The sequence below is a fragment of the Bos taurus genome, chromosome 1 (assembly GCF_002263795.3).
Source record: "Bos taurus isolate L1 Dominette 01449 registration number 42190680 breed Hereford chromosome 1, ARS-UCD2.0, whole genome shotgun sequence".
In the NCBI taxonomy this organism is placed as follows: domain Eukaryota; kingdom Metazoa; phylum Chordata; class Mammalia; order Artiodactyla; family Bovidae; genus Bos; species Bos taurus.
This window is the reverse complement of record NC_037328.1, coordinates 98,535,293-98,561,192: the sequence shown is the minus strand read 5'-3', so window position 1 is coordinate 98,561,192 and position 25,900 is coordinate 98,535,293. Positions and strand designations below refer to the sequence as shown.

General features: G+C 38.2%; 1 protein-coding gene across 1 annotated transcript in view; it reads left to right on the top strand.

The window, feature by feature from the left end:
* Window positions 1–24,070, top strand: part of EGFEM1 (EGF like and EMI domain containing 1) — a 693,443-nt gene extending 669,373 nt beyond the window's left edge. Inside the window, exons 20-24 of the mRNA XM_059888727.1 lie at window positions 3,254–3,382; window positions 6,968–7,096; window positions 10,659–10,787; window positions 12,416–12,544; window positions 23,064–24,070. Coding sequence (XP_059744710.1) covers window positions 3,254–3,382; window positions 6,968–7,096; window positions 10,659–10,787; window positions 12,416–12,544; window positions 23,064–23,215 — 668 coding nt within the window. The 3' untranslated portion in view covers window positions 23,216–24,070. The remainder of the gene's footprint in view (window positions 1–3,253; window positions 3,383–6,967; window positions 7,097–10,658; window positions 10,788–12,415; window positions 12,545–23,063) is intronic.
* The last annotated feature ends 1,830 nt before the right edge of the window (window positions 24,071–25,900 follow it).

The window sequence follows — 25,900 nt, the reverse complement described above, 5'->3', positions numbered from 1 at the left end:
AATTAAAAACTCTGTGTGAGTGCCGAACAGGATAAACCAAAAGAAATCCACAAAAGACATAACAACATCAAAATTCTGAAAACTGAAAAAGAACAAATTTTGAAAATAGCAAGAGAAAAATAACACCTACCTTACCTTCAAAAAAAAAAAAAAAGACTAGAATAAAATCAAGGTAAATAAATAGGTACAGACACTGCAAGCACTTTTGAGCAAAAGTAAAGCAGAAGTTATGATATAACTGAGCAGGACCCCAAGGGGCCTTCCCCCATATTCTCTGCTTTAGCTCCTCTCTGAAATACCTAGATAAAGTATTTGATGCCCATTTCCTGAGTTGTTTTGCAGATGTTAAAAAAAAAAAAAAAGAAAAACTCCCCCTCTCCAACAAATGGCGACAACAAACTACCTGACAACCTTGAGCACTCAGCTCCAGGCCTCCTGGAGTCTAAGAACTGATAATCAGCCAGTCATCGAGCTGTGCACCAGTGGATCACAGACCCAGGAACCCCTCTCCTCACCTGGCTTTTAAAAATGCTTTGCTGATACCCTGTGAGGAGCTGGGGCTTTTTAGAGCATGAGCCACCTTGCAGGCCCTGCAATAAACCTTTCTTTGGTCCAAACTCTGATGCTTCAGTTTGTTTGACCTTACCGTGTGTTGATCACATGAATTTGCATTAACAATGACATCAATATCAATGTTAACTTTTATAGTTAATAAGTGATTTTTATGTTTGTTAACAGGGAGTAAGATCTATGATAAGAGAAAAAAGAACATGATGTACGGCTTGAGAGTATTGTTTACTCACTAAGTAGTATCTGACTGGCTCTTTTGCAACCCCATGCACTGTAGCCCACCAGGCTCCTCTGTCCATGGGATTCTGCAGGCAAGAACACTGGAGTGAATGTTCCCTCCTCCAGGGGATCTTCCCAACCTTGGGATCATTGCAGGCAGATTCTTTACCACTGAGCCACCAGAGAAGCCCCTTGAAAGTATTAGGTGGATTGAAATTTTGAATCAAGTGGTCAGGGTAAGTCTCTTTGAAGTGAAGCCTACAAGGGAAAAAGCAGGTACCAATGATGTTTTTTAGAAGGGAGACTGAAAGATAGAGCTGAGGGATGGAATACTTTTCTCTATAATATACCTTGATATACTGCTTGAAATATTTATTGTATAATTACAATAACCTTTCTAAAGTTATTCACACAATTCTGTGTGAATATTGTTTAGGACTTAGAACAATGGAAAGAAACATTTCTAAGCACTCCTTACTTTTCTGATTGCTTTTTGTCCAAAGTTCTATCTTGAAGTCCCATCTTTTAACCGATTCACCAGTTTCAGGAGTACATTTCAGCATTCAGATTGGAAGATGAATAGGCCTCCTGGGTGATGAAGTTGTTTTGGAAGGGTGAAAGGGACACAAATAAAGTTAATCTTAATAGTACAAGACATGGTGTCTTGATTCTGCTTAATTGCCTTAAAGGCAAAAACCAAAAATACATACGATGATGTTTCACACGTTAATTGTACAACCTTATCTGTTTGTTTGTTTGTTGTTTTTTTTTTTTATAAAATTAAAATGCTTCTCTCATTTGATACTGTGGAGAAGGCAATGGCAACCCACTCCAGTACACTTGCCTGGCACATCCCATGGATGGAGGAGCCTGGTAGGCTGCAGTCCATGTGGTCACTAAGAGTCGGACACGACTGAGCGACTTCACTTTCACTTTTCACTTTCATGCGTTGGAGAAGGAAATGGCAACCCACTCCAGTGTTCTTGCCTGGAGAATCCCAGGGACGGCGGAGCCTCATGGGTTGCCATCTATGGGGTCGCACAGAGTTGGACACAACTGAAGCGACTTAGCAGCAGCAGCAGCATTTGATACTGAAGTTAAGTGCACCTGTTCAGTTAAATAAAGGCGAGAGAGAAAGTGTCATACAAATCAAAGTATGTGTTCTGTTGTTTATCAGCCAAATACAAGAGCAAGTTGGGTTTCTCGGGTGGCACAGTAGTAAAAAAAAAAAAAAAAAAAAAATCTACCTGACAATGCAGGAGACACAAGAGACATGGGTTTGATCCCTGGGTCAGGTCAGTCCCCTGGAGTAGGAAATGGCAACCTGCTCCAGTATTCTCGCCTGGAAAATTCCATGGACAGAGGAGCCTGGCAGGCTACCGTCCATGGGTCACAAAGAGTCAGACACGACTGAGCATGCATGCACTTAGAGCAAGTTAAAACTTTTTTATCCCTCTAACGTCTGTTCTGCTAGCTAAAATAGCAAGAGAGTCAGAAGTTCTAGATTTGAATCTTGGGTCTTATCTTTTGGCTGCTTAAGTGTGAGCAAGACTTAAGTTTCTCAGCTGCAGTTTTCTCAAGTGTAAAATAAGAATACTGTTACCCACATCAGAGAAATATGTATAAGCATTAAATGAGATAATTCATGTGGAAAATATCATTATGTAAAGCTATTATAAACTAGAGGGTATAAATGGTGGGCCTTTGGCCAAATCTAGCCACAAATGTGTTTGAATTGGCTGACATAGTTTTGGCTTCCACAGTGCTATAAAACAATTTTAATTAGTTGCCAACTTTCAAATATTAGATGATTTCATATAAAATATGGATTTTGAGTTTTCCTGAAAAAAAAAAAAGCATATTCATTGGCTATGTTGGGCCCATATTCTTCATGGCAAAACAAAACAAATGTGAGTAATGGTTACTCTCCCACTGGTGGCACTTCCCATCATTCAATTATTTTCCCTCTGACAATGAAGCCTCAATTTCCCTTATGTCTGGTTAGCTTCACTCGTGTGTATCTTAACTCCTCTTGCCAGTACATTTTTGTTTGTGTCACCTACCACTTTGTACTGAAGTGCTTTTCACATTTCAGCACAGAGACATTAAGGAGCAAATGACTAATGCATCTTTATCAATTATGGGATTAAATACATAAAATCTCCCGTCACTAATCTAAGATCGATCTCTGTTTTTCATAGAACATCTCCAGTTCCCAAAGTATACCAGGCACAAAGTTATAAGCTCAATAAATATTTATGGAGTGGATGAAAATATGAATGAATGACATTGATGTGCTTACTACCTTACTACCACCTGAAGGATACATCTGAGTGGTTGTTTGCTTGAGTATTTTTAAAAAATGATTTTGCTATATGGATTTGATTAGTCTCTCTGAAGCCGAGAAAAATATTTACTTGCATGACATTTTTACTTAGTTTGATTTTTTGAATTTTTACTACAGTATGTCCTCCAACAAAATATGGCCCAAATTGTGAGCTAAAATGCACCTGTAAAAATGGTGGCCTTTGCAATCCTGTAGATGGAAGCTGTACCTGCGCCCTTGGATGGACAGGAGATTATTGTGAAAAAGGTAAGTTGATTACTACCTTCTTTTATTCAATAAAATCTACAGCATACTGCCATTCACTGACAAAATACAGTAGAAATCTGTGAAAGGGCTATTTTCCAATACATTTATGCAAGTTGTTTATAGTTTATGATTACATTTCTAATAAAAATAATGTTATGTTAATACCAGTTGATTTTGTTACCTTGTTACCGGAATACCACATGAAAACTCTTAAACTCTTAAGTAATTGAAATAGTATTAATGTGAAAGAGCTCCTGTGAGACCTAAATCCCACTCCCCGTCCAGCCAATTCTTGAGGTAGGCAGGGCACAGGATGCAGGGCCCTGGGCAGACCCAGCTCATATCAGGAGTGGGCCCAGCTTCAAAGGGTGATGAGAAGGACTCTGGGACCAGAGGTCTTGAAACTGTACATCCTCAGGATAAGTTTAATCATGTACCACCATAAATGTACTTTTATTTAGAAGTGATATTCATGTGCTGCTCCACATTAGAAAAGTTGATAATGAATGGATAAAAATAAATATCGATAGTTATTCTAGTGTTTGCTTTTCAAACCACAGTTAATTATTTTGTACAGCACTGGAAAGCACGCACCTAATTAGAGCACACTCTTTTAAGAAGATAGTGTTGTGTTTTTCAGAACATTGAGAAAGGGTAGTAAGACACAGTATGGATGAGAACACTGTTCTTGGGGCCTAACCTTGGGGCCCCCTGAGTGAAAAATAATCCACAGTGAACTATACTGAGGTGGTTCCAACTATGGGATCTCTGGCTCCTTAGACCTGGGACTATGATGTGCTCTCATAATGGGGGTAATTACCCACCATCTTTCACCACTCATTTGACTGTCATGAAACTTGGCAACACAGTGCAAGTGAAAGTACCTTGCAGTGGGATTGCATAAGCCCTTATGCTAATTCCTGCTTTGCTGATACCATGCTCTGGGCCATAAGGACGTTCACAACATCTCCCCAGTAGTTTCCCATCTGAAAGTGAGGATGATGACACTGAAATGACAGCCCATCTAAAACCAACATTCAAGGAAGACCAATTTTCATGGACTTTTTAAAACCATGGATCTCCTCTCTTAATTCATGGGAGATAGCTCCTATCAACATTGTGATACTCAGGACTCCTAAAGCAGAATAATAGCATTTTGTGTAGAATAGATGTGCTCTTGATTTTATTTTTGGTTTTAAGTTAGATAACCCTCAAGCATTTGGGGATGTGGGATATTTTAACTTCTGACTCTATCATTTAAACTTTTTATTATGGAACATTTCAAACATATACAAGAGTTACTGAGTCATGGGGTAAATACAAATGTAACCTTGTAACATATGGACAAATTCTCTCTCATGGGAGATTATATCACATATTTCATCCTCATAAGCAATACATGGTTATCAAAAGAGTATAATATGCATGACTCATTGGAAAAGACTCTGATGCTGGAGGGACTGGGGGCAAGAGGAGAAGGGGACGACAGAGGATGAGATGGCTGGATGGCATCACTGACTCGATGGACGTGAGTCTGAGTGAACTCCAGGAGTTGGTGATGGACAGGGAGGCCTGGCGTGCAGCGATTCATGGGGTCGCAAGGAGTTGGACACGACTGAGCGACTGATCTGATCTGATTATATTAGTGGAGTTTTCATATTCATTGTTATTATTATGAATAATGTTTAGATCCTCTCTGATGGCTAAGGAACTTCTGCATTTCTTTTTCTATAAATTGTCTACTTATGCTGTAAATAGTTGTCATTTCGATGCGCCCAGGGGAGGAGGTGAGCTCAGGATCTATGTGGTGCACAGTCTTGGCCACTCTCATCACTGCAAGGCTTTTTTCTCCAAGATTACTGGGCTTCTTACATAACAGCTGACATCTTAAAACAGAAGTTGTCAGGTCTTCCTAAGACATAGACGTGATCTTTCATCATTTTCACCAAATTCTCTTGGGTACAGCCAGTTATGGATTCAGCCCACATTCCTCAAGAGGACTGACGATACAAAAGTATGAGTCCCAGGTGATGTGCTTTATTAAGAGCATCTTTGAATTATAGATTATGCATGATTCAAAAAGATTTTGTTTTCTTTTTTTGTTATAAAACCATCTTTTCTCTATTTTGTAAAATGTTGAGTCTTAATTAGGGATGGACTCCCCATTCTCAAGTTTTAAAAGAATTCAGCCTTGTTTTCTTTTAGGACTCATATGACACCATTTTTTACATGCAATTCTCTGATCAATTAAAAATATTTTTCTTGGTGTATGGTGTGAGGAATAGATTCATTTCCCCCTTATGTGGCTGTTCAGTTATCACACAAGTCTATCTCTCCCACTGATTTGAGATGCAGGCTTCATTGACAACTAAACATTAATATGCAGTTAGATATAGTTCCTGATGATCTACTCTATTGATCTGTTTATGTGAAAATACAATAGTGTTTTTATTAGGAAGTCTTTATTATATGTATTTGATATCGACAGAGCTAGCCACCCTTCATTACTTTCCTTTTTTGGGGATTTCCTGGTGCTATTCTTGTTAATTTGTCCTTCAAAATGAAATTTATAACCAAATCATCCAGATGCAGGAAAAAAAAAATCAGTTTTTTTCCCACTGTTCTATTGTCCTCTGGGAGAATCATTGTTTTAGGGAGAATTAGCATATTTCTGATATTAATTCATCTTATCCAAGAACAAACATGGTCTATCTTTCCATTTGTGTAAGCTTTTTGTTCCCCAATAAAGTAAAACACTGAATTTTAATATTCATATTATGACATAGCTATTAATTTTTTAATTTAGTCATCATTTTACTGAATTTTAAATGACTATTATTCAAATGTTTCTTCTGCATTTATGAAATTAGTAATATGATTTTTTTCTTTAGGTTGATAAGTATGATGGATTTATCAAATAATTTTTTAATATTACATAACCTTATATTCTTAGAATAAATATTAGTTGTGATATATTACTTTATAATATGCTATTGGCTTCTGTGTACTTTTATGAATTTGGCATGAATATCATAAGTAAAATTGAAGTATAGTTTTTTGTGCATTTTTTGGGGGGGTTTTGGAATTGATGTTATACTCACATAATAAAATCTATTTGGAATTTTCCTTCCTTTTCAATGCTCTAGAATATATATAAGTAATAAGGTGATGATCTGAACTGTAAAACTTTATAGGATTTACCTGTGAAGCTCAGGAGTGGCTATTTTTTTTTTTTTAATTGGAGCTGTTTTCTATTTTCTCTATTGTTTTTCTGTTATAACTAGCTTATCTAGGTTTTCTGCTTCAAATTAGGAAAATGTTGGTAAGTTGTCTTCTGTAACTTTTCCATTTCATTTAGGTTTTTGTATTTATTTGTAGTATACTTTTTATATTGATTCCTTTTGATGATCATTGCACATTTTTTAAAAAAAGTGTGTATTTGTACTTTTCCTCTTTTATCTTGATCACATTGGCTAATGATTTGTCTGTCTTTTTCATTAATTGTACTGTTTATTTCTGTCTTCAAATTCATTACAGGTTCAATTGTCTTAACTAGAGTTATTGGTCGTGTGGTTTCTCTTTCAGAATGTCTTCCTGGTTATTATGGTCCAGGCTGCCATTTTAATTGCACGTGTCAGAACAATGGAGTTTGCAATAGGTTTTCTGGAAGATGTGAATGCCTCCCTGGTTACCATGGAAGAGACTGTGAGCATGGTAAACAGAGAAAATGAGTGGGCATGTTATGATGTTAAGTTTAAAAAAATATTTTTAAATCATAAAATAATACATTCACATTATATCAAACTAGATAAGCTGTTAATATTTTAATGTTTATTCTTGTAATGTATTTTATAGCTCTAATTTAAGTTCTAGGTGCTGAGAACTATCATGATGATGAAGTAATTGAACTTCTTTATTTGTTTCAGAATAGATGCTTAAAAAAATGTCTGTGGTTCTATGATTATCTACAGTAGACACAGGCAGACACATGCATTGGAGTCAGCTGTTGGTATTTTAGAATATACTGATATTTCTTTATATCATTTTTTCATTTGGACTCTATATTTTCAACTAAACTAGGAAAATGGAGAATTCTGCCATAATTTGTCTTTGACATCAGAGAACCCTGATGGACAATACAGCTAAGAGATTAAGATGTGAGAGCTTAGTCTCTAGAATTAGTTGTATATGGCCTGCCTCTGCCATATAAAATATGTATAAACAAAATTTTTATAAGTTTCCATTTTTATAGTGTATAAAATGAAGATAATAATAAACTCGCCTTAAAAGGTCATCATTAGGATTAAATACTTGGAAGCATTCAGCACTGAGGCATGTTGTAAAAGGCTTCACAGGTGGCACTAGTGGGCAATTACCCGCCTCCCAATGCAGGAGACATAAGAGATGTGGGTTTGATCCCTGGGTCGGGATGATCCCCTGGAGGAGGGCATGGCAACCCACTTCAGTATTCTTGCCTGGAGAATCCCACAGACAGAGGAGACTCGTGGGCTACAGTCCATAGGGTTACAAAGAGCTGGACCTGCTGAAGCTACTTAGCATGCACACATGCGTGCACATTGTAAAAGCTGATGAACAGTAATTACTTACAAATCAAGTCTTTTTTAAAGCCTCTGTAGTTGGTGGCTCAGATGGTAGAGAATCCACCTTCAATGCAGGAGACCTGGATTGGATCCCTGGGTTGGGAAGATCCCCTGGAGAAGGAAATGGCAACCCATTCCAATATTCTTGCCTGGAGAATCCCCATAGACAGAGGAGCCTGGCAGACTACAGTCTGTGGGGTCACAAAGACTCAGACACAGCTCGGTGACTAACACAGCACAGTGATATTAACAATATTTTAAATTGTTTCCACTTGTTTCAACCTGTCTTTAGGTTCTATAAAACATATTTCACAGAAACAAATTCTACTAACCCTTTCTAGGTTTAGAATTATTGCCAGCACTCTGATGTTTCTTGGGTTAAGGTATATGAAAGTAAACATCATGTAGTTTTTTTTTGTTTTGTTTTCAATATTGGAATAAGAGATACAGAAGAGGGAAAAACAGTATCTATTCAAGGCCCACAAATTTCATCCTGTTTACAGTAGGGTAGCAAGGAAGATTTTGAGCAGACAAGGGACATCCCTCTGGTGAAAGAAATCTATAAAGTAGATACATTATTAATTATTAGGAAAAGTAGCCATTGATTGTGTCCACACAGGAAGCTATAGTGATGATCTAGGATTTCAAAAATCTATTCTGGGGTCAAAATGTAAATGGATGAATAGAAAAGTATATTGGAAGAGCAATTGACTGTATTTTGGCAATTGATTTGGACATACAGGTGAGGAAGATGTAGGAATCAAAGTGAAGTGAAGTGAGGTCACTCAGTCATGTCCAACTCTTTGCGACCCCGTGGACTGTAGTCTACCATGCTCCTCTGTCCATGGGATTTTCCAGGCAAGAGTACTGGAGTGGGTTGCCATTTCCTTCTCCAGAGGATCTTCCCGACTCAGGGATCGAACCCAGCTCTCCCGCATTTTAAGCAAGACACTTCACTGTCTGAGCCACCAGGGAAGTCAAAGATAACTCTAAAGTTCTAAGCCGATGGACCTGGAAGAATGATAATATCATTTAGACAAAAGGAAAAGTTGAGCAAACCAACGTTTATGAGCTCAGTTTTTTTTAATAATTAAAATAGGGGAGATAAAGGAGGCTTCCCTGGTAGCTCAGCTGGTTTAAAAAAAAAAAAGTCTGCCTGCAATGCAGGAAACCCCAGTTTGATTCCTGGGTCAGGAATATCCCTTGGAGAAGAGATAGGCTACCCACTCCAATATCCCTGGGCTTCCCTGGTGGCTTAGTCAGTAAAGAAAGAATCTGCCTGTAATGCGGGAGACCTGGGGATCTCTGGGTTGGGAAGATCCCCTGGAGGAGGGTATGGCAACCCACTCCAGTATTCTTGCCTGGAGAATACCCATGGACAGAGGAGATTTGATTTTTTTTAATGTATTGTCAACAGCAATTAAATAAGATCAAACAAAAGAAACCTTGCACTATATCTTCATTTTTTAAGAGTTAAAATGAGATTCGAAGATGGAAGACTGTATATCATACAAAATAATTCATCCTCGTCTCTTTTTGGTTTTACCTTCTTTTTCTGCTCTCTGATGTCAGTTTTTCTCTGATGTTGAATATATCCTGAGTAACTCCATTTATGCTGAAGTGTCACACACTTGAAGCCTAGGCAAATCCAACTCTAGGTGCCTGGGAAGGAGGGTTGGGGGACACAGAGAGAGGAAGAAATTGTGAAGAGCAAGAGTGAGAGGGAGCGAAAGACAGAGTGGATAACTGAAGGAAAAGGAAATTGCATACCCCTTCTGTTCCCACTGGTGAGTAGTGAGTATAACCATAGACAAAACCCAAGTAATAAATGAGAATCCTTTGCCTGCTGTCAAAATTAGCTCTCACATACCTCCCTCAGGCTGAGCATCTCCCTGGGCAGAGGACAATTTTAGCATTCCAAGGAATGCATTTGCTTGGACCACATGGTATCTAAACCAATTACTTCTGATGTTCAGCCACAAAAATATCTCCAGCCATGGAGGAAAAACAGATTGCATTGAACTTGCTAAGAAACAGTTCTACATTATATGTCTATGGGCTATCTAAATAAATTTTTTAAAGATTAAATTTCGCTGACTTTAAAACATGACTTCATAAGATGTTAACTTACTCCATACATATACATCATGTTCTCCATTATTTACTTTCTTCCTCTTTTTCCTCTCCTGTTTTCTTTATATCCCCTTCCATTATCTATCCCCAGGACTTCAAATACCAAGAGCTATATGAATCACCTTCCACAGATAGTCTCTTATTTATTTAAAGAATTTTAAATTCTCACTAAAGTTAGCCTGGATCTGAAGTTAGAAAACATTGCTATTTTAGGTGTTTAGGTTATTAGAGGGTTTTGATGAAGTCTTTGTCAGACTATAACACATTACAGCAAATCAACTTTATCTGCTTGAAGATATCTTACATTTTCTTGTGGACTTTTCTAGACTACTGGTTGAGAATGGCACTGATATATTCACATATCTGCATGACTAAAGTACTGTCACTATGCTTCTTCATGTAATTTTTCCTTCCTTTCCAGTTCTTGTGCCTCTTTTCTCTTTCTTTGGTCCTGGGAAAGAGATTACCTAGAATATATCCTTTGATTTTTCCCTTATTTATTCTTAAAGCCAAAATAGTGTTTTGACATTTCCATTTTCTAGCATGCCTTCCTGGATTTTATGGTTTGAACTGTGCTCACATCTGTGACTGCAAAAATGGAGCCAGTTGTGATGCAGCCAGCGGACAGTGCATTTGCCTGGCAGGTTTCCATGGCAACCAGTGTGAAAAAGGTATAGCCAAGGTGTTTTTAAGCATTGAATGTGGGAATTCTGTGTGACTGTGAGATCTTTCCATCTGATGGGAAACATGTAAACCTGAATCTCAAACATGGAATAATCACCTGAGCTTCTGATGTGGACATTAAAGTGACAAGAATTCACTCTTACAAGCAGTAAAATGAGTCCTGATTTTATTACTGATTGGTCAAAATTTTTATTCTGCCCTAAATGAAACTATTTAGGATCTCAAAACACCACTAAAGCAGTTAGTCTTCAATGGAAAAGAATTCTGCTTTGAATGAGAAATATTTCATTAAATGCTTTGAAAAGGATGACATGCATTGGGTTCAGTGAAACAGATTCAAGGGCTTTATGAAAATGTTTAAGATGTGAACTAGGCATTCATCAGCAGAAGTAATAGCAGCCATGAATGTGGATGAAGATATATAGGTGAGAAAGTGGGCTACTCAGTTTGAAATAAAATATTATTAAGCCCTGGTCCATTCAAAACAATACAGAACCACATAAGTTTCAATAAATAATTCCAAGTTTCATTTTAGTTTCTACTATGTTTGCTCTTGTGCATATGGTTACAGCAACCCCAATAATTATAAAGATAATATAATGATAGTGGTCATTTGACTTTATGTGAATCAAAGTTCTTATCTTAAAAAAGGAACTATATATTAGTTCCATATCTTATTCACATAGGTCACTAGAACTTTACATATAGTATCTCTTGTTCATGCTTTATTCAGTTATTCATTTATTATGTAACAATTTGAAAAAATGTACACATATTACCTGCTTGCTATTTAAAGCCTGGGAATATAGTGAAGCTTACCATCTTCTGGAGAAACAGTAAATAAATAAATAGCATTATAAGGAAAACTAAAGTAATGCCTCCCTGGTGGCTCAGTGGTAAAGAATCTGCCTGCCAATGCAGAAGACACAGGTTCCATCCCTGGGTAGGGAAGATCCCCGGGAGAAGCAAATGTGGGTCACAAAAGAGTCAGACACAACTTAGCAACAAAACAACAACACTTAAAGTAATGTACTTGGCTGGATGACTCAGTCTCATTCCTTAAATTTCTGTCTTCAAAAACCTTGCTGCTGCTGCTGCTAAGTCGCTTCAGTCGTGTCCGACTCTGTGAGACCCAATGGACGGCAGCCCACCAGGCTCCCCTGTCCCTGGGATTCTCCAGGCAAGAACACTGGAGTGGCTTGCCATTTCCTTCTCCAATACATGCAAGTGAATAGTGAACGTGAAGTCACTCAGTTGTGACCGACCCTCAGCGATCCCATGGACTGCAGCCTTTCAGGCTCCTCCATCCATGGGATTTTCCAGGCAAGAGTACTGGAGTGGGGTGCCACTGCCTTCTCCGTCATTCTAACAGGTGCAAACCAGTGTTGAAGTAAGTCAATTTTAAGGTGCAAGTATGAACCTGTGTATAAAATGAAGCTTCATTCCAGAACTTTCCTCCCTTCTTCCAACCAAATAATCTCATTTTATCTTCCCACTATGCTTTTACAAAACAAAAAAAAAAAAGAAAGAAAGAAACTGTATCTTAAATCTCAACTTAGGTGCATCAGTGAGAGCTCAAGGAGTTAATTTTTCAGCATTTCTCTTTCCTGGATAGAATGTTCAGCTGGAATGTTTGGAGACAATTGCCATCAACTTTGTGATTGTGAAAGAGAAAGCTCCTGCCACCCAGTAACTGGAAAATGCCTCTGCCCACCTGGGAAAACTGGAGGGAGATGTGAATCTGGTATGAACCAAAGCACGTTTGGATGTCTCTCTGACTCATGGGTTATGTGGAAATATATAGACATTTTCATACTAAGAGCATTACTCAAAGAACATTGCCTGCTGACCACTGCTTGTTACCTTGCCTTACTATGATTAATCAGGGTATGTAGTTGTTACTTTATAGACACCCAAAACCAGCAGCACAACAGACAGAGCATACCTTGTAAGTACCTCAAAGTGATGCGGTTAAACATTGTGATCACAAAGTGATTCAAGAAAATACTAGATTTATAAGGCAATCAAGGTAAGGGCCAGATAGTATTCTTAAAAACAAAGTTCTCAAATACTCTTTGGGAATTGAAACTTATACTTTTTGTTTTGTTTTACTTACAGGAAGAACAGCCTTAAATAAAATTGTAATATTCAGGGACTATCTTTAAAAAAAAGAGAAAATAGATTCAATGAACCATTGACTTCTCGCATGCTGTTAAACTTAACGGATGCATACTAGATGGATAGGTTTTATATTAAATTCACAATAGTCCTGAAGGACTGACTGTGCCACAGATATAACCCAAAGTAGAGCATTTAATCTCAGAATTTACCTTCTTCATCTGGCTAAAAGGAAGGTTCAGTTCACTTCAGTTCAGTCGCACAGTCATGTCCAACTCTTTGCGACCCCATGGACTGCAGCACACCAGGCCTCCCTATCCATTATCAACACCCAGAGCTTACTCAAACTCATGTCCATAGAGTCGGTGATGCCATCCAACCATCTCATCCTCTGTTGACTCCTTCACCTCCTGCCTTCAATCTTTCATAACATCAGGGTCTTTTCAAATGAGTCACTTCTTTGCATCAGGTGGCCAAAGTATTGGAGTTTCAGTTTCAACAGCAGTCCTTCCAATGAATATTCAGGACTGATTTCCTTTAGGATATCCAATGGACTCTCAAAAGTCTGCTCCAACACCACAATTCAAAAGCATCAATTCTTCAGCACTCAGCTTTCTTTATAGTCCAACTCTCACATCCATACCTGACAACTGGAAAAACGATATCTTTGATTAGATAGACCTTTGTTGGCAAAGTAATGTCTCTGCTTTTGAATATGCTATCTAGGTTGGTCATAACTTTTCTTCCAAAGAGCAAGCGTCTTTTAATTTCATGGCTGCAGTCACCATCTGCAGTGATTTTGGATCCCCCCAAAATAAACTCTCTCATTGTTTCCACTGTTTCTCCATCTATTTGCCATGAAGTGGTAGGACCAAATGCCATGATCTTAGTTTTTTTGAATGTTGAGTTTTAAGCCAACTTTTTCACTCTCCTCTTTCACTTTCATCAAGAGTCTCTTTAGTTCTTCATTTTCTGCCATAAGGGTGGTGTCATCTGCATATCTGAGGTTATTGATATTTCTCCCTGCAATCTTGATTCCAGCTTGTGCTTCTTCCAGACCAGCGTTTCTCATGATGTACTCTGCATATAAGTTAAATAAGCAGGGTGACAATACACAGCCTTGACGTACTCCTTTTCCTATTTGGAACCAGTCTGTTGTTCCATGTCCAGTTCTAACTGTTGCTTCCTGACCTGCATACAGATTTCTCAAGAGGCAGGTCAGGTGGTCTGGTATTCCCATCTCTTTCAGAATTTTCCACAGTTTATTGGGATCCACACAGTCAAAGGCTTTGGCATAGTCAATAAAGCAGAAATAGATGTTTTTTCTGGAACTGTCTTGCTTTTTCCATGATCCAGCGGATGTTGGAAATTTGATCTCTGGTTCCTCTGCCTTTTCTAAAACCAGCTTGAACATCAGGAAGTTCATGGTTCACATATTGCTGAAGCCTGGCTTGGAGAATTTTGAGCATTACTTTACTAGCATGTGAGATGAGTGCAATTGTGCGGTAGTTTGAGCATTCTTTGGCATTGCCTTTCTTTGGGATTGGAATGAAAACTGACCTTTTCCAGTCCTGTGGCCACTGCTGAGTTTTCCAAATTTGCTGGCATATTGAGTGTAGCACTTTCACAGCATCATCTTTTAGGATTTGAAATAGCTCAACTGGAATTCCATCACCTCCTAGCTTTGTTCATAGTGATGCTTCCTAAGGTCAATTTGACTTCACATTCCAGGGTGTCTGGCTCTAGGTGAGTGATCACACCATCATGATTATCTGGGTCATGAAGATCTTTTTTGTATAGTTCTTCTGTGTATTCTTGCCACCTCTTAGTGTCTTCTGCTTCTGTTAAGTCCATACAATTTCTGTCCTTTGTAATGCCTCCCTTTTCATGAAATGTTCCCTTGGTATCTCTAATTTTCTTGAAAAGATCTCTAGTCTTTCCCATTCTGTTGTTTTCCTCTATTTCTTTGCATTGATCACTGAGGAAGGCTTTCATTTCTCTCCTTGCTATTCTTTGGAACTCTGCATTCAAATGGGTATATCTTTCCTTTTCTCCTTTGCCTTTCACTTCTCTCTTTACACAGCTATTTGTAAGGCATTTTAGGAATCAGCGAACTAAAATGGACTGGAATGAATGAATTTAACCAAGATGATCATTATATCTACTACTGTGGACACAAATCCCTAAGAAGAAATGGAGTATCCATCATGATCAACAAAAAAGTCCGAAATGCAGTACATTGATGAAATCTCAAAAATGAAAGAATAATCTCTGTTCATTTCCAAGGCAAACCATTCAATATCACAGTAATCCTAGTCTATGCCTCGACCAGTAAAGCTGAAGAAGCTGAAGTTGAACAGTTCTATGAAGACATACAAGACCTTCTAGAACTAATACCTCAAAAAGATGTCCTTTTCATCATAGGGGACTGGAATGCAAAAGTAGGAAATCAAGAAATACCTGCAGTAGCAGGCAAATTTGGCCTTGGAATACAGAATGAAGCAGGGCAAAAACAACACAAGAGAAGACTCTACAGATGGACATCACCAGATGGTCAATATTGATTGATTGTATTGATTGATTGATTATATTCTTTTCAGTCAAAGATTTAGAACCTCTATACAGTCAGCAAAAACAAGACCAGGAGCTGACTGTGGCTTGGATCATGGACTCCTTATTGCCAACTTCAGACTTATATTGAAGAAAGTAGGGAAAACCATTAGACCATTCAGGTATGACCTAAATCAAATCCCTTATGATTATATAGTACAAATGACAAATAGATTCAAGGGATTAGATCTGATAGAGTGTCTGAAGAACTATAGATGGTGGTTCATGACATTGTACAGAAGGCAGGGATCAAGACCATCCCCAAGAAAAAGAAATGCAAAAAAAAAGGATGTTCGAGGCTATGTATTTCTAACATCATTTCCAGCACTAATCTGTGATTCTGTAACCTAGAATTTCAATCATGCTGAAAAAGCCTCAGTAACCTTCCAGGTCAGGCTGGTGGCTCACTGGTAAAGAATTCATCTGCTAATATAGGAGATGCAGGTTTAATCCGTGGGTCAGGAAGATCCCCTGAATGAGGAAATGGCAACCTACTCTAGGGTTCTCACCTGGAAAACCCCATCCAAAGAGGAGACTGGTGGGCTATAATTCATGGGGTCACAGAGTCAGACACGACTTAGTAACTGAAAAAATAATACAGCAATGACCTTCTACGCTACAGGAGAGTGCTAGTCACCTAACATCCATCTCCCCCACCCGACCTTGCTGCTGAGAAATAGAAGAAAAACGATTTGCTTTGAATGCCACGCCATGCCCTGCCCTAAACTTTGCTTATATTTATTTCATCTGTATCACAACCCCTTGAAATCATTGCCATTTGATTTCAATGGCAAATTTGATTTCAATGGGAAATCTTATTCCCATTTGACAGATGAGGAAGTGGAGGCACAGAAAGGAAAAAGTGGCAGAGCCAAGATTTGAACCCAGGTAGTCTGGCTTCAGACCTTGGGTGATGCTATTAGAAGGTGATACTGTATATGTAAACATCTGTATCTAGTCCAGAATAAGGAACCTCCAGTGGCTCATTAATAGTCTTGCATTCCTTCCAACCCCTCCTTCTTCCCTTCTGAGCAGACTTACAGGATAAGGCCAAGAGGTTTTGAGTATTAACTAGGAATCCTTTGGCTCTTCAAACTCAGGAGCTTACTGATATTGACATTTCTTCCCTGAAAATCTGCTTCATTTGTATCTTTAATCCTTGTGTTTCTACAAGTTTGTTTCTACAATCTGCACTAAAAGTTTCTTGAGAGTCGAATCCATGTTTACTTATCTGTTATCAAAAACATTTAGAATTAGGTCTAGTGCATGATAGCCTCAGCAAAATTTTTTTGAATTCATTCTTGCTTCCTTTCTCCATTTTCTGAATGGAGTCATGATAGAAGTACCTGAACTTGGTCACATATAAACTAAATTCATCAGAATACACATCCACATGACATCATGGTGAAGCTACAGGACACAGTCTCCAATGAAATGCTCACTAAAGGCAGTGCTTTATGCATTTGTGGATTCATCTAAATCCTCAAGAAAACCATTAATGTATATTGAATGCATATTATCAGCTAGGCATTTTCACTTATACTAGATGCCTTTAATATTATCACTATGCCCATTTTCTAGGTGAGGAAGCTGGGCGCTGAAGGTTAAGTAAGTTCCCCAAGATTCAGTTCAGTTCAGTTCAGTCGCTCAGTCATGTCTGACTCTTTGTGACCCCATGAATCACAGCACGCCAGGCCTCCCTGTCCATCAACAACTCCCGGAGTTCACTCAAACTCACGTCCATCGAGTCGGTGATGCCATCCAGCCATCTCATCCTCTGTCATCCCCTTCTCCTCCCACCCCCAATCCGTCCCAGCATCAAAATCTTTTCCAATGAGTCAATTCTTCGCATGAGGTGGCCAAAGTACTGGAGTTTCAGCTTTAGCATCAGTCCTTCCACTGAACACCCAGGACTGATCTCCTTTAGGATGGACTGGTTGAACCTCCTTGCAGTTCAAGGGACTCTCAAGAGTCTTCTCCAACACCACAGTTCAAAAGCATCAATTCTTTGGCGCTCAGCCTTCTTCACAGTCCAACTCTCACATCCATACATGATCACTGGAAAAACCATAGCCTTGACTAAGACAGACTGTTGTTGGCAAAGTAATGTCTCTGCTTTTCAATATACTATCTAGGTTGGTCATACCTTTCCTTCCAAGGAGTAAGCATCTTTTAATTTCATGGCTGCAGTCACCATCTGCAGTGATTTTGGATCCCCCCAAAATAAAGTCTGACACTGTTTCCATTGTTTCCCCATCTATTTCCCATGAAGTGATAGGACCAGATGCCATGATCTTCGTTTTTCTGAATGTTGAGCTTTAAGCCAACTTTTTTACTCTCCACTTTCACTTTCATCAAGAGGCTTTTTAGTTCCTCTTCACTTTCTGCCATAAGGGTGGTGTCATCTGCATATCTGAGGTTATTCATATTTCTCCTGGCAATCTTGATTCCAGCTTGTGCTTCCTCCAGCCCAGCGTTTCTCATGAGGTACTCTTCATATAAGTTAAATAAGCAGGGTGACAATATACAGCCTTGACGAACTCCTTTTCCTATTTGGAACCAGTCTGTTGCTCCATGTCCAGTTCTAACTGTTGCTTCCTGACTTGCATACAGGTTTCTCAAGAGGCAGGTCAGGTGGTCTGGTATTCCCATCTCTTTCAGAATTTTCCACAGTTTATTGGGATCCACACAGTCAAAGGCTTTGGCATAAACAATAAAGCAGAAATAGATGTTTTTTCTGGAACTGTCTTGCTTTTTCCATGATCCAGAGGATGTTGGCAATTTGATCTCTGGTTCCTCTGCCTTTTCTAAAACCAACTTGAACATCTGGAAATTTCACAGTTCAGATATTGCTGAAGCCTGGCTTGGAGAATTTTGAGCATTACTTTACTAGCATGTGAGATGAGTGCAATTGTGCGGTAGTTTGAGCATTCTTTGGCATTGCCTTTCTTTGGGATTGGAATGAAAACTGACCTTTTCCAGGCCTGTGGCCACTTCTGACTTTTCCAAATTTGCTGGCATATTGAGTGCAGCACTTTCACAGCATCATCTTTCAGGATTTGGAATAGCTCAACTGGAATTCCATCACCTCCACTAGCTTTGTTCATAGTGATGCTTTCTAAGGCCCGCTTGACTTCACATTCCAGGATGTCTGGCTCTAGGTCAGTGATCACACCATCGTGATTATCTGGGTCATGAAGATCTTTTTTGTACAGATCTTCTGTGTATTCTTGCCACCTCTTCTTAATATCTTCTGCCTCTGTTAGGTCCATACCATTTCTGTCATTTATCGAGCCCATCTTTGCATGAAATGTTCCCTTGGTATCTCTAGTTTTCTTGAAGAGATGTCTAGTCTTTCCCATTCTGTTTTTTTCCTCTATTTCTTTGCATTGATTGCTGAGGAAGGCTTTCTTATCTCTCCTTGCTATTCTTTGGAACTCTGTATTCAGATGCTTATATCTTTCCTTTTCTCCTTTGCTTTTCACTTCTCTTCTTTTCACAGCTATTTGTAAGGCCTCCTCAGACATGCATTTTGCTTTTTTGCATTTTTTTTTCCATGGGGATGTTCTTGATCCCTGTGTCCTGTACAGTGTCACGAACCTCCGTCCATAGTTCATCAGGCACTCTGTCTATCAGATCTAGTTCCTTAACCTATTTCTCACTTCCACTGTAAAATCATAAGGGATTTTATTTCTGTCATACCTGAATGGTCTAGTGGTTTTCCCTATTTTCTTCAATTTACATCTGAATTTGGCAATAAGGAGTTCATGATCTGAGCCACAGTCAGCTCCTGGTCTTGTTTTTGCTGACTGTATAGAGCTTCTCCATCTTTGGCTGCAAAGAATATAATCAGTCTGATTTCGGTGTTGACCATCTGGTGATGTCTATGTGTAGTCTTCTCTTGTGTTGTTGGAAGAGGGTGTTTGCTATGACCAGAGCTTTCCCCTGGCAAAACTCTATTAGCCTTTGCCCTGCTTCATTCCGTACTCCAAGGCCAAACTTGCCTGTTACTCCAGGTGTTTCTTGACTTCCTACTTTTACATTCCAGTCCCCTATAATGAAAAGGACATCTTTTTTGAGTGTTAGTTCTAAAAGGCCTTGTAGGTCTTCATAGAACCATTCAACTTCAGCTTCTTCAGTGTTACTGGTTGGGGCATAGGCTTGGATTACCGTGATATTGAATGGTTTGCCTTGGAAACAAACAGAGATCATTCTGTCGTTTTTGAGATTGCATCCAAGTACTGCATTTCAGACTTTTTTTGACCATGATGGCTACTCCATTTCTTCTAAGGGATTCCTGCCCACAGTAGTAGATATAATGGTCATCTGAGTTAAATTCACCCAGTCCCGTCCCTTTTAGTTCGCTGATTCCTAGAATGTCGACGTTCACTCTTGCCATCTCGTGTTTGACCACTTCCAATTTGCCTTGATTCATGGACTTGACATTCCAGGTTCCTATGCAATAGTACTCTTTACAGCATCGGACCTTGCTTCTATCACCAGTTCCATCCACAGCTGGATATTGTTTTTGCTTTGGCTCCACCCCTTCATTCTTTCTGAAGTTATTTCTCCACTGATCTCCAGTAGCATATTGGGCACCTACCGACCCGGGGAATTCCTCTTTCAGTATCCTATCATTTTGCCTTTTCATACTGTTCATGGGGTTCTCAAGGCAAGAATACTGAAGTGGTTTGCCATTCCCTTCTCCAGTGGACCACATTCTGTCAGACCTCTCCACCATGACCCTCCCGTCTTGGGTTGGCCCCATACGGCATGGCTTAGTTTCATTGAGTTAAACAAGGCTGTGGTCCATATGATCAGATTGGTTAGTTTTCTGTCATTATGGTTTTAGTGTGTCTGCCTTCTGATGCCCTCTCGCAACACCTACCGTCTTACTTTGGTTTCTCTTACCTTGGACATGGGGTATAGCTGGTAAATGGGAGCTTAGGGATTTGAAACAAGCAGTCTGGATCCAGAATTAGACTTTTCACATTGCCACTAGATACTGCCTCTCAAGGAAAAGAAAGAGATAGGAACTGCTTTCAGGTGTCTATCTGCCTCATCCACTAACCAGAGTGAGTGCTGTTTAATTTAATTTAATTTAAAATTCACCTCCACAGTCACACATGACATTAAGTGCTCAGTGGCCACATGACTAGTGGCTACAGTATTGAATAGCTCGGTATAGAACATTTTCATCATTTCAGAAAGTTCTATCTGACAACATTTGGCAATGACTTAAAACTAGCCACTAAACCAGGAGAGCTGATGGACAAGCTGAAAATTAAAACCTTACTGTATGGAGTTTCTATGGACTAAATTCGCTATCACATAGTCTCTTTCATCCACAAGTAAATTGCCACGTGACAGTGGATGCTTTGTATTAACTTGCTAATTCTAGGTGGGCACCTCAAGGCCTCTCTTGTTGTGAGCTCTTTGGGGTACCCATGGCCTACACAGACGTACTGTGGGCTCTTTTATTTGCATTTTTATTTTCAATTAGGCACAGTTCATCTGTGATATTAACTGTGAACAGCTGTGTCTGTGCAGGCACTATAAAGATAAAAGACCTCATTTTAATTTGAACTCTGGTAAAGAACCTATTAAACAGCCATAATATTAATTCATAAAAGAATGTAGCAGCTTTTTATTGGATTACTTCCCCACCCCCTTGGTAAATTAACATTTGCAGACATTCAAACAGATGTCTTAAATACACATCGTTATTAACATGAAAATGTGGTATTTTTGTAAATTAAAATCAGATTCTGAACTGCTCAGGAGAGATCCTGACTCATAACTCTTTTTCAAACAAGAAAACTAGGTCTTAAAAACCAAATTAAGTAATCCTTCCACACACTAGGCAGCGGTGGGTGTGTTAGGTTAAATTCCAAATGACACAGAGTTTTGTTTGTTTTGTTTTGTTTGTTCATAAAGTTTGATGATTAAAAAAAAAAAAGATTCATTTCAGAGTAGTATTTGCATCACCTCCCAAGTTCCTTCTGCCTACCTGTTGTTCCTTGATTTAGGAAGGAATTGAGTTTTTGTTTACTCATGTTGAAACTCTGTCAAAAGAATTAATTGTAAAATTGACATATGTTTTCCTTTATCTCGTATTTTAAATGCAACTAGTTAATTAAGATGAGAGCTAGACCATGCCTAAATCTATCTTCATTATCCAAGAAAGAAAATTAAAATAAACATGCACTGCTTGTGGAATATTTAGGGTGAATCTCTAACCCAGCAAAAAGAATTTTGAGACCAGAAAGAAACGTTTAACAAAATTTTGCTCACAGACTTAGAATCTGCTCTAGGTGTCTGTATCTTTGTATTTATATTGCTGTCTCTAATTTTTTCTGCCTTCCAGCTTTCCACTTTCTGCTTTGGGCTTTCTTTTCCATATGCTTAATACCTGGTGTCTTTCTACATGGTACTGCAGAATAAGGAATGAGAACTTAGAAATTCACCTCTGCCATTTTCCAGGGGTCTAACATTTGAGAAGTTCCCTTAAGACATTCAAACCTTAGTTCATCTCTTTCCAGAATGAGAAAGCTTACCTCACCAGCATTCCTACCTCACAGGTGTTTGTTAGACCCAATTAAGATATATTAGGAACCCATTTTGAAAAATGGCATAGAGCTAGATGAATGTTATTATTGCAAAGTTAAGTTTCTCTGGTCCTTAAACGTTGGTAAATTGAGTTATTTCCCAGTCTTGCCTGACTGCCTAAGAAATGTGAAACCATCTTCTGTTTCCATGGGCTGGGCTTGGCTTTCTTCCCAAGCTCACAATCCTTCAGAAACAGAACCTGTTAATTCTCTGCTAAGTCTCTGCTGGATATCAGACTAAGACAAAATATGCAGGTTGGGGTGTGATTTTGGAAGGGAGACTTTTTTTTAGTCCATATTTTATTGTTTCAATAAAGCTAACACTTTTTAATTCCTTTTCTTCATTTATTTACTGATTGTGATCACAATGCAATTCAAGTTAAAGGTAGTTATAACCCTTTAGTACATATAGCAGGATCCTCCATGAGATCTATAATCCTTTCAACATATGTTAAGAGATGAAAAAATTGAATTTAACGTCATTTCATTTTCAGCAACATAAGCACAAGTAATTGTGTTTTCAACCTAAAGGCAAATTTCATATATTGTGTTTTCTGGGTAAGTGTTGCCTTTTTCTGACCTCAAGACAACTAATCCATTTTCCTTGTGTCCCTCACAAAGCGCTACTATAAGCTGTATCAAATAATCTAATTTTGAGAAGGCATTTTGAAAATATCAGTTGCTGTCCTGTCTTCTCATCTGTTTGATTTTGTCACTGACTTTCTTAACACTCTTCAGCCTCCTCCTGTTTCCCATTAAAGTCCTTACTTTCTTATATAACATTCTAAGCATGGGAAAAAGATACCAATGGTTAACCAGAATTCTTTACAAGCCTATCATTATCTTATTGAATTCCAAGAAATAGTAGTAAAAAGACTGACTGAAATGCATATTTGAATTGGTTTGTTTTTATTTTCCCCCTCACAGAATGCAGGTCAGGCCAATACGGACCCAACTGCTCTCTGAAGTGCCGGTGCACCCACACAGCTCACTGTGACCCTCTTAATGGGCACTGCAATTGCCCCCCAAAGAGAATGGGTCCAACCTGTGAGGAAGATGGTTTGGATGATCCTCAGTAACCAAATGCTAACAGCTTTTCAGCGGATGAATAGAATTTTGCTGAGGTTCACCCATGGTTCATCATCTTAACTTTGGCAGAGAAATGTACTTACTCAACCATCTTCAGCCCAGCCTCGCCTGTTGTGAGGTGAAAGACAGGACGTCTCAACTTTATGGCCTCCAAGCACAAGTTCCACTCTCTAGCCTACCCTTCCCAACTCGCTGAAGAACATGCCCAAGAAAAAGAGAATGTTTTTTTAAGGTCCCAAATTGTAGTAACATTTTGGACTAATAAATGAAACTCTTTTTTTTATATGCACAGGAGGTATTTAAATTTGGAAGTAAGAACTGCTTTTCAGTTCAGGTTGGACTGCACTGAAATATTCACACCTATTCACTGAAGACCTCAGTGACCATTAAGTAGCTGGATCCTCTTTAGAAATGTCTAGAATTTCATCTATTTATTCTCAGTATCCTGCTTCACAGCTAAGTCAGCTTCAGATTGTTAATGTATTGTATTTCAAACATGACTTTTGGTGTGGGAGGCTATTAAGACTTTAGCCACATAAAGATCAGGGTTAAAGTATGACGTGCAGACTTACAATGAATCATCAAAATGTTTAATGGTGTTCTCCTCATCACTGGTCAGCAGACAGGAAGAAAAAGTGAGTACAACTGATCAAGGGAAGTGCTTAGCCTGCTCCACAGATTACCCATGGAGTAGGACCTGATTGGAAGTAAGCTTTTAATCCACACTGTAATCTTGACTCAAGCTGTTCATCATTTAGGTCGGTTCTATAACATGTGTAAGCATGAGCCATGTGATGAGCCCCAGAGAGACATATCAATAAATATGATTATATTCTTGCTCTCAACTGGTTTATAAGAGTTTAAAATTTCAGATGACTGCTTAATTCACTTTAAATAACAATAATTTTCTTGATTAGAAATGTTGTTATTCATGTTATCTAATAGGATAAACAGAGAATACTGAAATTACATAACTATATATTTGACTTAAAACAATATGTACACAATATAGTATTTAAAGCTCTTAAATAAAATTTTAAATAAAATATTTAAAACTTTAAAATAAAATCTGAAGAAAGATTTGACAGAGATTTACGAAAAATGTTTGGTGTATCAATTCACTAGTTTCTGATCGTTACTTAACATTTATCTTCCTATATCTCAGCACACTTGACAGAGATATATCATATCTACAATAGACAGCCATGTCAAATTTACTGTTATTAAATAATATGAAAGATATAATTAGATAACATCCTCAAGGATTGCGTCTAAATTTGCTTTGGTCTTAAAAGAGTTACAATCAACTTATCCTTTTTTAGTCTCCATCTATAGTATTTGAAATTAAAGTTTTATGTTTACAATTAAAGTCATTTTAACTATTTTTATCCAGTCAATTGAAAACTATGCCTTATTCTGAATATTTGACCATTTTCCTTACCTTTTATTTTTAAAACTTCTCTCAGCTTTCCTCATCTTACCTGCAAAGAGTATAAGCAGGCTTCTTTCTCACACTGCCATCTACCACTGAACTCCCTTCATTTCAAGACTTACAAAAACAGTGACTGCAAACAGGGGAGAAAAGCAAGATACCAGATTTCTCTTCCTTACTAGAGATTTTATCACTTAGTAAGACACAAAATAATTTGGCAGGAAAAAAGAAAAATAAGAGGTTTCTTTAGGTTGAGTTTTTTCTTATGTATTACTTGAAAGAGAAAGTGAAAGTCTCTCAGTCTGATCCTTTGCGACCCCATGGACTGTACAGTCCGTGGAATTTTCCAGGCCAGAATATTGGAATGGGTAGCCTTTCCCTTCTCCAGGGAATCTTCCCAACTCAGGGACTGAACTCAGGTCCAGATTGTTTACCAGCTGAGTCACAAGGGAAGCCCTCTGTATTGCTTAAGTCTTTATAAATGAGAAGCCATATATAAAATGTCAAGCACAATTCATGGCAAATGGCAGATAGTCCATATATGATCTCTTTTGTCTCCTTTTCCACCCCAAGCTCTAAAACTAATTATGAGAGTAGGAAAGCAGAGTCATTGCATGAATCACTAGTCACACAGTCATGTGACCCTTTAGACAAACTGTGTTTGGCTTTCATAGCTCTACCATTCAACAGGAATCAGTGCAAGTTACCATAGCCCCTTCTCTTTACAAAATTTTTATAGATTTCCCTTTCATATCAAAAAGGAAAATAGAAAAATATTTAAAACCCAGAAGGTTTCCATTTTACTTTTAGTCACCTTGAAAAATCTTAAGTGGGACCCTACAAAAAGTTAATAGTCATGTGGTAAATCATCTGTTCTAAAAATATTCCAGTTTTTTCTCTTTGAGGACACTAACAGATGTCTAAAAATCATTTAGGCAATGACATTTCATTTATGGACCAGCATATAATAAACGTTAATCTTAATTTAACAGATGGAAAAGTATAAGATAGAATTTCCTTATAAAATCATGTAACAGAATTAAAAAACTCATTTTTAAATCATTGGCATGTTAAAATGCTTTCAATCAAGAAGATAGTCTACAATGACCCACACTTCTGAATAAATATAGCATACTTTTTACTTCTGTAAGGGTTTACCTGAGCTTTCTACTTGTCAACAGCTACTGAGGTATAGTGAAGTATAATTTGGCTACCAAGAAATACTTTGCACAAAAGTTTTAAA